General features: G+C 37.1%; 1 protein-coding gene across 1 annotated transcript in view; it reads left to right on the top strand.

Annotated features, from left to right (window-relative positions):
* SLC24A4 (solute carrier family 24 member 4) overlaps positions 1-12,875 on the top strand; it is a 94,343-nt gene that overhangs the window by 73,006 nt on the left and 8,462 nt on the right. The window contains exons 11-12 of the mRNA XM_085317532.1: positions 1,795-1,964; positions 3,991-4,135. Coding sequence (XP_085173658.1) covers positions 1,795-1,964; positions 3,991-4,135 — 315 coding nt within the window. The remainder of the gene's footprint in view (positions 1-1,794; positions 1,965-3,990; positions 4,136-12,875) is intronic.

The raw sequence follows: 12,875 nt of genomic DNA, 5'->3' as shown, positions 1-12,875 counted from the left end.
TCAAATATTCCTTTTTCTTTGTTTAACTAAAACAAATGTTAAGCTACTATGGTGGAGTCCCCTTCTGTAAGACTTGTGATTTTCCTAGGTAGCTTGTCTGGCTCTATATTCCTTCACAGGAAAAGCTGCTTCACTTTAACTGCAAGAGTCATCAGAATCGCTGTGCTCCTCATTTGCATCATCAACTGCAGAACTCAGCAAGGTTAATTTGTTTTAGATGTCAGAGGTGGGGGGATAATTGCCCTTTTATGTTTACTAAACACAAAGTTACTACTAGTTCTACTCCATTATAGATGAGGCTGCTTTTTTCTTTCTATAGAAAACTATAGAGCTGATTCTTTGAGTGGGACAGATTTCTTTGAGAAAATAAAGATCTCTTTAGTACACCTTGGGTGACCCCAGTGTACTCACCAATAGCTCATTTTAGTGAAACAAAACAAGATGCTTAAATGCAGGAGCGCAWAAGATACAGCAGTATACTGGTGATTTACAATCTCACTGTTTTTCAAGCTGAGTGATGGTGAAAGAATATTTTTCTCCAACTTCAAAGCAAATATATTAAGACACGCTTGAGACAGCAAAGCCTGATTGGATGATGTGGTTTACATACATGCATGGATCCTGACTTCTTCCTGAAAATGAAAAACATTTCATCACTGTAACAATATAAACAATAGCTATGTAGATTTCTTTGTGTTTAGGACCGGTCTATTTTAATTCCTTTGTTTTAGTTGAATGTTTCCTTAGATTTCCTTTGCTTCCTGGCGGGAACCATRCACTAATAATTATCTTTTACTTCTACCTCCTAAATTCTCTTCTTCTTCTTAATGTAAGTAAGTTGCTGTAAAAGGGGGCTGGGACGGTGAAGCCAAGCTTAGCAAAGCAGTAACACAAGCAACAAAAAACTCTGTTGTTTTGTTTCCTTACATGTAATAATTAATATTTATAACAGTCATATGCATATCTCCTGCCCTGCTTTCTAACACTACATGGATATGTCTCCTGTCTGCTGAGCCTTGCTCTGCTTGCTATGTGTAGTCTGTTGCACTTGTGAGAATATCAGTATGTTGTTAAGCTTTCAAAGTCCTTGCTTGTATTTATGTTGATTCCCAATATGATTTTGTATCTCTGTTTGTTTTCTTAGCATGGTAGACAAAACGAACAAAACAAAACTCTTACCTTGGTACAAATTCCTTTATATTAGCAAAGGCTTATTTTGTAACACACATTTGTTTTGGACAGTTTTGTTTTTCGTAGTTTCAGATCTTGTCATGTTACAGAGACTGATAATATTCTGTGAAAGTAAAGTGAAGATTTCCAAAGCAAGTGAGCACAACATTAGAGACTTCTGGATGTGCAACAGCAGCTGTTAAACACCTTGATCCAATGGGATAGCTTTGTAGGTCTCAGGAGGGCTGTATATACTGCCTCAGTGCAAGTGCTTTTAGAGAAAGCGTAAAAAAATATAGTGAAGCATAGACAAAGAAAACTGGTACTACAGCATGAGTGGCTGGATGAAAACTACTCCCACTCATTGGAGAGTGGACCGATGGTGGCTGCCTTATTGGAGTGAAAGCTCCTTTCAGCACATGACCTAAATGAGGTGCACCACTGAGGAACATTCACCAGGCTTCAGAAATATTACATGAAAGTCACTGGTAAATTCAGGCATTCAGATGAATATGGCACCCGCACACACACCACACACACCTGAGAATGGAAAGAATGGCTCTGGGTGAGGGGAAACATGGTAAGATCAGTTCCACAATTAACCCTGGCCATTGTGATCACTAGTGAAGGGAATGCAGCAGTACGGCAAAAACAGTGTGGTCATGGTGGATGAGATCATCTGCTCCAGTCCTCCCAAATTCCGGTTCCCTGAAGCTGGGTTACGGATAATGATTACAAATAAGTTTGGACCACGCACCAGAATGCGGATGGCAAGCCGTCTCATCATTAATGAGGTAGGTTCATTAAGAAAACAATGAATGACTAGTAAGCAGGGGAGTGGCTAAAGGTCCACATCCATAGTGACTCTGGTATTTAGATTCTCCCATATTTGTAGCCATGGGGTGACTATGTCTCTCTAGCAGCTATATCACAGCAGATAAGAAGATGGGTTCTCAAGGGGTAGTACTTCCTCTCTTCATAGGAGAGCAGTCACCAGGGAGGGGCTCCCTTAAAGATCAGCAACTTTCTATCCATGCAAGAGGATGTTTGTTTCCGTGTGTGTGTGTGTGTGTGTGTGTGTATGCATTTGGATTTTATCTGCAGCAGAATTGTTTTTCAGTTATTACAAAAGTGGGCAGGTTAAGAAAGGCTAGTGGACAGGTCAACCAAAAGATTGTAAGAACTGCTCGTACATGAATAGCAATCAGGATCATATCAGATCTTTTTAGTCTTCACTGTATACATGAGCTCAAAATGAAAGTGGACCAAAATCTTCAATGATGGGAATTTGCTCTGGATAGTATCAATTAAATACTAATTAATATATTGTCACCACCATATATTGCTTTTTTTTTCACATTCTGCAGCTAAAGTGACATAATTTGCCCTATGTCATTGTCCTGAGCTTTTATAAAGATTTTGGAGGGAAATCTTTGGTCTGTCTTTGCTTGAAGGCAGGACTTTATCCTTTGCTCCTTACAATAGCAAATGTGAGAAAAGGGTTTTTACTTTGGCAAATAAATTAATTTCAGTAGCTTCAGAAACAGAGGCTTTTGCTAGTTCCCAGAATGCAGATGTTATATCACAGTTCTTTTTTTTCTACCCAGAACTGTACATACCCCTGTGAAGGAAGGCAGCAGTCTAATACATTTTTAACATATGTCCAACTTAACAGTGAAATATTTTTTAGGAAATCAACTTGATGGCATAKGACCAAGAGCAGGAAAAGATCAGATAAGGCATGAAGTAGCAGTTGTCTCTAAAATTTCTGCTTTGAAGACAATTCACTGATCAAAAACCAAATTATTTCTTAATAGACATGCACCCAGCAAACTGGTATTTGCTAGTTCAACGTCTGCAAAAAATCCTTTCTAAACCAAAGTATTTTGATTCTCTATTCTCCTATATTCATATTTCCAAAGTTTTGCAAAGTATTCAGATATGAGTATTCTCTATTTTTAATCATCATGTGTTAATGTTAGTCTTAGAATGTTTTGCATGTTGTTGCAGTTACTTTATTTTTCAAGGCAGAGCTCTATAGAAAATTGCAACAATTTGTTATTAAAAAGAGAATACTTACCAGTGGGGCATTGTCTTACCTAACAGTATTTCTCACAAGTATTTCCTTTTTTTAAAAAAAAAAAAGTAGGAAATTGTTGTTCGTCCCACATTCTCCAGTACGGTAACTGGTATATATACTGATATTTAAGACTGATCACTGCCATTATTGTACTATGTATTGCAAATGTAGCAGTCTTAGACATACCTATAGGGGCAATACATATATTTCATGAGAATTTATATACCCAGACAAGGACAACTAGGGTTAATCTTGCTTTTGAAATGTACATTAGGATCTTTACATTTACTACAGGGGATGGGGATGGGAAGGAGGCAGAAGAATTGGACTTCAAGAGGAGACATTTGGGGTCATGAGTCTTTCATAGGCCACCTTTAATACTACAGCAATGTCTTGAGTGTTACTGCATAGTTATGGTCCTACTGCTGGTCAGCTCCTACTTTGAGCAGTAAGTTGTTGAGTGAGAAGTGTTTCAGAATAACCATGCTCATTGAAGGAAAAAAAAAAAGATACAAAAGCTTCCTCAAGCATCAAGTTAGTGATTTTGAGATCAGTGGTTAATACTGGCCTCACAGAGACAGGTAGGTCACATACAGGTATGTTTGTTACTCTCTGGAAAAAAGGCTTTGTGGAGGAATAGCAAGGCTCAAATGACTGGGGCTGGACAGACAGTAAAACACAGATTTAGTAAAGTCAGGAACATTTCCAAGCTTACAGAAACTTTTTCTGTGATTGTACAGCGTCAGCGGCTAATCCAATCTGCAAATGGCTCAAGCAAACAGCTCCAGAATGGAAAGCACGAGAATATTGAAAATGGGAACATCCCTGTGGTAAACCAAGAGGAGGAAAATGAGCATGACAATCTGTCTCCATTTTCATTACCAGGTAAGTCTTACTTTCTAGATGTTTAGAGTAAGGAAACAGAAGAGAATTACGGAAAATAGCAAAACACTGTGCTGTAAGAACAGAGAACGTATGTGGGGAGAGAGGAGGAAGGGGACTGATTTGATGTCGGGAAGCTGGATTTAAGGACAGTAGAACCAAGCCAGTAGCTACATGACTGAAAACAGATCCTAGGGAAGTGTTCCCCAGCTGCCATGCACGATAATGGTGGAAATGCTAGTTTGCCAGAGGTGAAGAGAAAGCAGGTAAGACAGGTTTATATTTAAAAACATGTCAGACTAAGCTGATGAGCACTGTACTAAAAGTAATTTTGAAGTGAACAGTTAATACTTGTCTCTTGGAGGTTACTAGGCCAGAGGCAACTAGGTATATAAAAAATCTTGATATAATAACTGCAGGGATGGCTTCTTAGAGGAAGATGAAGAAAGGTTTAGGAGAAGAAACAGAGTTTAATATTTTTGAAGGTGTTTACAATTCTTAGAGTGGCAGTATCTAATACTCACATTTGAAAATTATTTTGAAATCCTCTGGTGTAAAGGGCTATGTATAATCAGCCTTATTATGATAGTGCCTTGGCACATTACATTGTTGACTCACCCTCAAAAGCTTTGGTGATTAGACAGCAGAGATTAGATTATCCCTCACAGGCATGTAGTCAGTAGTCATCTGGCACACAGCCACTGTTTAACAACAGTATTACTCTGCATAAATGAACATCACATGCAGTGAAAAAGAAGGAAGAATTTCCCATGTCACGCACAAAATTCTAACTTGAAGGTTGCATTGCTTCAATCGCTACCATTTTAGGAGAGACCCTTGTGATTGAACAAACATCCAAGCATACTGGAAAATTTGCCACATGAAAAGTGGAAAAAAAATGATATGTTTTCATGTGTCACTATAGTGTGTGCTCTTAAAGGACCTTCTTGCAGTCAGCAGTTACAGACTTTCATCAGGAGGTGAAGAATGGTAACAACTGATTCATTAAACATAGGTGCATTCGATGTGCTCATTCAGTGAGAGCATGAAAAACCTATTTTTATTGCATGGCAAAATAAGTGAATATAAGTCAACAATATGCTTGCACACATGAACATATTAATATCGATAATAATAATAGTAAACAACTTATAAAGAGCAAGAATGTCTCCCCACATAATGCAGCTTTGAATGCACATATCGGCAAAGAAGATTTTCTAACCTAGTTGTTTCCATCAAGTTTTTGAATTCAAGGTTTAATTGAGCAGTYACATATATCTTTTTACATTCCAGGCAATGCAAAAATCTTAACATGTAGCAAACGTTACCTGGAGACCAGATTGTCATATTTGTTTTTGTTCAAGATATGGGCCACCTCTTTATAAATGAAAAATAGACTTCAGAGTGGAGCTTCCAAAGTGTGTGACATTCACAATACGCAAAATGTCTTCAGCTAAGGAGGGATTTATGAGTTATGCTATTGCCCTTTCCTTAATGCAGTTTTTCTGCATTTTTTAGAAAGTCTTTCAAGATAATTGAGGTGTAACAGGCCAAAGTGGAACCACTGATGATACATTTCATACTGTGGTGAAGCAAAAGTTCAGCATGAAATCAAAGAGTATACATTAAGAGTGATGAAATAAATGTTTAAAATTCTGATCAGTATTTTCAGGTTTTGTTATTCATCTGTTGTCTGGAGATGATTATGGTTGGGTTCTCATTATTATCTATTATATATTGATTGGGAAAATTCTTCTATTTTTGCTCTAAAAAGTGCCACTTGGGAAAATATAAAGAAACAGTGTCATGCTTTATTGTTGTTTAAGTGCTGTGGCACAATCAGTAGCCAAAAACTCTGACATTTGAGACTGGCTTTAGGGAAAAGGTAGTTTGCAGACAGTTTCCCAGAATCCCCTCTGTTTCTCCTTTGATGTATTTTCAGGCCAGGAATAAGGCATATAAATTTTCTAAAGATCAAAAGTTCATTTATTCTCTCAGTACTATAAAGAGTCGTATGAAGAACAGACACTGAAAGGACTTTCCAAGTCAACTGCTTGTAATGTGCTAAGTAGAAAATTCAGCCCAGTCTTTTTAAGAGCTCCAATGGAAATCAATATGAATTGGTCCAAACCTTTTTTTTTTTCTTTTTTTTTCTTTTTTTTTCCCTGCTGTTCTGTAGTCAGCTTTTTTTAGTCTGGTTTGGGATTTGGTTTTCCTTCCTCAAATTGCATGTCCTAGATCCTTTTGCAAGAACAAGTTTCTTCTGAAGCAGAAATATGTGTAAGTGAAGTTTAAAGCACTACATCAGTCTTTGAGTGATGTTCAGTTGTCATTTGCTGCTTTATATATCATCAATGATGGTGTTGTGTTATAAAAGTAAGACTTTAGAGCATTAGAATAGAGAATAAAAAATTTTACATGAAAATAGTGTCAAACCATAGTATCTAGCCTAGATCCCATCTTTCAGACCCAGAGAGATTTGCCACAGGATGTGATTCAGGCCCATCTTGAAATAGGAGGCAACTCAAGTAGTTCTTACGGAAACTGCATTTGATACCATACAAACAAGGCTTTGCTTTTAGTTTCAGTCTGGGAGGAAATGTTCTCCTTTAAAGAGGAGTTTCTTTCTTGACAATACCATTAGGCTGTGAGTGATTACCTTGCAAGAGAAAGGCTCATTTGATGCTGTACTATCTGATTTTTCTGAAGTTGTTTGGAAGCAGCTCTCTAAAAAAGAAAAGGAATCAGAATAAAGCAGGATGAAACTGAGCAGGCATATGCTGACAACAAAATGATATGTCAAAGCTCTTGCATAGCTCAGTAGTCTTTTAGAGCCGAGACTCAGAAAAGCAGTTCTGTGCAGCTTTTAATGGATGATTAAATCCCATTCACTGTCACGTATTCAAGATCCTTTAAAATATTCAGTGTTTCCAGCTCCTGCTGGTTTCACAGAAATGAAGAACTCCCTCTCTCWCAGGATTGCACCATGGATGCATTATATAACTTGTGCTGGTGTTAGGTAAAATAAGACGAATAATTCTCRGAGCTAAAATGAGATGGCAATAAAGGAGATTAGCAGTCCTTTTGTATGGATCCAAAATGCAAAGCCAGGATAGAAACCAAAAGGAATTAACAGTATCTTCTGAAATCATAAAAATGATTGTACTGAGTCAGACCAGATGTTCATCTAGCCCAATATTCTGACTCCAGCTATAGCTTTTTGAAGAAGTCTGGGGAAGAATGTGAACAAGACAAGTGTATATGATACTACCCTGCTCTTTGATTATTTTCTCAGAGAACTTCTTGGGCTGTATGTGATTTCTAAACATTTAAAAATCCTTCACATATTTCTTCATTAATCTGTACAATTTCTCTTGACTCTTCACAAATATTTAAAAGCCACAATCCTTTGGCAAGGAGCTCTACAGTTGTGTGAAGATCCTTTTACTTGCTTTGAATCTGGCTCCTATTAGCTTCATTTGATGTCTTCTTGCATTGGAAAAGTGGACAAAACAATCCCCATGCACCTCACTGTGGCACTTAGATCTTCTGCCACACAAGATCTTTATTATGTCTCTCATGAAGTTGTCTGTCTTCAGGGTGGACTGCTCCTAACTTATCTTGTTGTACTTGCACGGAACTGCCTTTGTGTCTTTGATCATCCTTATTGTGTTGTTGTCTGAATCTTTCCTGGTCCTACTATACCCTTTCTGAGACAAGAGGAACAGAACTGTATAGCCAAGATACGGATTAGCCATGATCTTAAATGATGTTCTCTATTTTGTTYTCCTTTCCTTTCCTAACATTTGTTTTTTAACTACTGCTGAGTATCAAAGAAATGTATGTGTAATGAGTCAACAACAGAAAACAGTTGACTGTGGAAATCTGCCTGTCTCTGGAAACACTGATGCAAAATTGTTAATTTAGCTTCTCTGCAATGGCAGAAGGTTTTTCAAGACAGCAGTTCAGAGTGAGACCTAACTTCAGTGTTCTAGAAAGGTTTTTTGGAAGAGCTTCCTCTTGCTAATGCCTGTCTAATGGTGTRTCTACCTTAGCATTTTTGTTCAGATCACAGGTGCACTTTTGAGGCAGATCTCCCAGTTGTCCTCATGTGCTGCATTTTTGTTTTGCATTGTGAGATTTCTCAGAGCTCATGAACTGGAATCCTGTTGGTGAAAATTAACTGGTAGAAAGTACTCCATTTGTGAGAGTTGAGCACAACTAATCCACTCTGTGTAGGACAAAGGTACACAGGAGAGTTTAGAAATGTAATAGGCTAGGGGTCAGTTCAGTAGCATTATTATGTTTGCTCGTCACTTTGCTCCAAAAGCGTATAGAGGGCCTGAGGAAGTTTATAAACCCCAGCTCTCTTCCCTTGAAAATAGACAGCAATATTAAAACATATAAAATCTACCTTGCCAAAAACAAATCAAGTCAAAGAAGACACAGTGAGTACTCTGCTTTATTACATTTCATTGCTGTTGAATATTATCCTATGTAAACCTGTAGTAATTCTGTACTAAGAGTACAGCTTGTTTCTGCAGACTAGAATAAATTCTTTGTTCAGGTTCTGTTCCTGTTGAACCAAAATATATCTCTGAGGGAACATTATTGGCATAGATCTGAATATGCAAAGTGTGGTAAAGGCACAGGCTGAAAAYAGAAATCTGGATGAGGTTTTTTTTGACAGATATCATGGTCTGGAATTTGGAACTTGTATTCTGGAAAAAGGAACTTCTATTCTGAGAAAAGTGTCAGTGTTTTGGAAAATAGCCTCTTTTGGAAGAGGATGAAAAGTAAAACCTCAGTATTTTTCACGGGAAGAAAAGACTTTTCAAAGAAAGAGTTCCCTTCAAAGATCTGTTGCAGAAGAATTGAAATAAGAATGTTTTAACATGTTTACTGCCTGTTTGGAAGCCTCTTCATGATTCCTAGGGAAATTTGCAGAGCTGAAATCAGTAAGGGTTTTCTAAGAAGGCAGAGAGACAGCTTCTGTGTTAATATTCCTAACAGCAAATTAAAAAAACATTGACTCAGAAATTTTTTATTTTGCAATAAAGACATTTTTCAGTGGAAAATCATTCTGATGGAAAAGTCACAATTGATCTAGTTTGTTACATTTCTTTTAAGTACTTCTGTGTCGAGTCCTATACTTGGGACAAAATTTCATATTCATCTGTTGTATTTTGAATGCAGATGTGCATAAATGAATTAGGCTTTCAGATTGGCTAATCTGCATATGTTAAATTTTTCCGACGGGTCTCAAACCTGAAGAACAATACYTTCTAGGAGAAATTTACCAGCTATCCAGATTGTGACAAAGCTCCCAGTGTGGAGGTGTGTACCTTATTAGTATGCATTTTAAGGTCAAGATTTGAATTAATATTGCTAATGATAGGTGGATGTAAATATAATCTTTGTAAATATCAAGATGATCTAAAAATCAGTTTTCATTGGAAAAAACAATTTTGTTTTTTCCAAATGAAAAAGGTAGAGAGATTTAAAAAACAGTAATTTAAAAATGATAAAGTGGGGCACCCAAAAAACCTGCAGCACTAAACATCCTAGATCAGCTTGTAACTGCTTTATTTTTCTTCTAAGTTTAATATTACCAAAAGTAAAAAATGAAAAAATAGAAATCAGTAGTAAACACTAAGAAAACRTCCCCATTTTTCCAGTAGCCTTAAATTAGAGATTTATGTGAATAAGCATTAATCCAATTGGCAATACTATACTCTTATCAGGGATTTTAGGACTTTTTTCGATCAGTCAGCTACTGATTGTTTTGTGTAAGGAAGATGCTTTTTCCAGATTTGAAGGTTTGGACGTGTTCTTCTGAAGTATCTAATATGTGAAATAGYGATTTGCAATTCTTACGTTCCTAACGTGAGCTTCGTAGCAATGCATTCCTGTGTATGACTACCATTCTTTTAACRGAAGATAAAGTGGGAAAAGCTATTGAATTTACGTGGTCATACTGCAGTAACTACATCTGACCCCTGCCAGTGTAGTTGCAGACTACTCTAGCTTGGTCCCATGGACTGAAGGTCCATTTTTAACAGAAGCATTTTAGGTTTGTGCCTCCTAATCAGCTTTATACCAAGGGAATCTCATTGGTGTGACTGAAGACTGCTCTATATTGCAAACCAAAATAGAGTAAATGGGGGCAAACAGGTTATATATACTTCAAAGGCACACTCTTGATCTGAATAAAAACACAAAAGCAGTTTCACTCTTTTGTGCAGAGCTCCTCTCAACTCTTTGTGGATGTTACAAATTGAAAAATATTTTTCCTATAAAAAGGCACTTTATATAGTGCCTTAAGGAAATGTTCCTTTCTTGTCAGTGCTGTGATGTATGTTGCTAACACTTTTTACCAGCTTTGGTGTGTGTTATTAACTTTTTTTACTAGAAAACAATCTGTATGTGAAAGTGATTCTTTCAAGCATAACATCCAGAAAGAAAAGCACTCCAGAAAGGCAATGAGAATTACCAAAGGACTCTTTGTCGCAGTGCTCTCTCTTGGTTTTCATAAACATTGTAATGAGGCTGCTCTGTAATATTACTTCTCTGGAATATTTGTCCTGCTTGGCTTCCAAAAATATGTTTAATATTTTGGAGGAACAGAGAAATGGATATATAAAGGAGGAAACATAACTTCAAGCAAAAAACGAATCATTCAGTGTAACAGTAGAGTGAAGTGAACAGAGTATAGAGCAGGATGGGCTTCTGTAATAAARCAGTATTCTTTCATTATTGTCATGAAGGACTGCAATAAACAAATTATGCCTTTCCTCAGCTATATGTGATGCTGCAGGAGCCTTCAGACCCCGAGCTTAAGAAGTGGCCCATTCTGCCAAAACCCAACTGAGTTAATGTCCTGTAATGGGACTGTTTGTCTGTTTTTACAGGACAGCTATTTATTGAATAATAGTGTTAATGATAATAATTTTCTTCCTTGCAGATGTACAGGACATGCTAAACAAGAATAATTAAACAATTTGTCATTAACTAAGAACACACCCCAATTAAACAGATTTATAGCTAGATCATTTTAATGGTTATTTTACAATGGGTGGTCAAAAACAAATCAAGAGAACAGCACAAGAGGTAATTTCAAAAGAGTTGGAAAAAACAAATTTCTCAAGCTGGATGTTGTTTGTCTATTTATTTAAGCCAGGGGAAGTGGATGAAGTGAGCAGTTTGTTGAGGAAGTGAGGTCTCACTTCACTGGGATGTTGGAGCAAGCTCAGACTGCTTTAGCACTGGGTGGCACACTAGTTCCATTACCCAGCACAGTGGGAGCTTAAGAAAAAGATCTGAAGCAGAACCAAGGCCAGATCCATATAAGACCATATATAAAAGTTTATAAAAATAGCAAATCCCAACACAAAAGAGAAGCCAAAGTAAAGTGTATCATGTAGGCTACTTTGGTCATGATAGTTTGGAACTCTTCCAGGCTAGCTGTAAATGGCCAGTCAGCTTCTCTGTTAACCCAGCAAAACCCAGAATACAGTTCTTGTTCTCTGAAGTCTCAAGCCCAGTTGTCACATGATAAATACAAGGGTCACTTCCATAAACTATATAGCTGAAAAATGCAGTTCTAACACATGACTTTCTGTAGATAAAGCATCACCGGTAATGGAGCCAGGATTTTTAATCTAATGCACATCCATTGAGTCTGAGCAAAGACAAGAGAAAGGCAAGTTCCACCAACATTTCCTAGAATTTATCAAGATCAGCAATGCCAGTGGTAAAACATTGTGAATTCTCACTGGTAAGCATTTGTTTAAGTGATTCAGGACATTAGACAGGATTCCTGGCAGCATGCATATTCCCAAATAGAGTTTAATAGCRTTTGTCCTTCTCATTCTTCAGGCAAATTTGTTTCTTTTATTCATGGTATTTAAAAGACGAATGGGCCTGAATCTCTTCTGTGTGGAGCACCACTGAAGTCAGTCATATTACACCAACATTAGATCAGAGTCAGATTTGTATTTTTTCCTCTCAGACAGTCGCCCACTCATTGTGCATTTGGAATTAAGTACAATTACCAGCAAAGCCCATATTAACTTGTTTGACTATGAACCAAGCTTAGCACCATGGGTAGACAAAGAGTCCAAATTAACCAGCAGGAGTTCTTTAATGATCCAAACTGAAACAAATTAAGCAGAAGGAGGTGTAAATTATCGTATGATATTTATAGCCTTGTAAACAGCGTGGAAGTGAGTTGTGAACTAAGAAGTATCATTCCTTTTTTTGGACAGAGCAGATACGAGGTAACTGTTTTAAAAGCCTCTGCCAAAGTATATGTAACCATAGAGAAAAAGGACTTCCCAGAAAAATCTGTAATAGCTCCCCAATGATATGTAAAATTCGAGGAATAGAATTGACCAAGGGACCTTAATAGTTTTTTGTGTTAGGTTCCACAGTCGCAAGCTAAAGGGAATAAAGAGCCAAGCTCAGATTTCCTGGTGGGCTGATGACTTCTCAGAATTCACAAGGAAATCTCAAGTTAAGGAGCTGATTCATCACTTAAGCAGGAAAATAGCTAAGCACCAAAGTATATACCCGAATAAATAGAGAARGCTGTTACATTAAATTAGACTTGTAAGTAGCCTCACAGATAGTAGAGGTAATACTACATTTTAGAATGTCTAACATTTAATTTCATTGCATCTGGTGCACATAGGTCCAGGTGACAGATTTCGGATTTAATTGAAGTAACTGAGAAAAACTCACA

This window comes from Rhea americana, unplaced genomic scaffold (genome assembly GCF_003343005.1).
Source record: "Rhea americana isolate MKP2758 unplaced genomic scaffold, rheAme1 scaffold_5, whole genome shotgun sequence".
Classification (NCBI taxonomy): Eukaryota; Metazoa; Chordata; class Aves; order Rheiformes; family Rheidae; genus Rhea; species Rhea americana.
The sequence above is the reverse complement of the archived record's forward strand: the minus strand, read 5'-3'. Positions and strand labels throughout refer to the sequence as shown.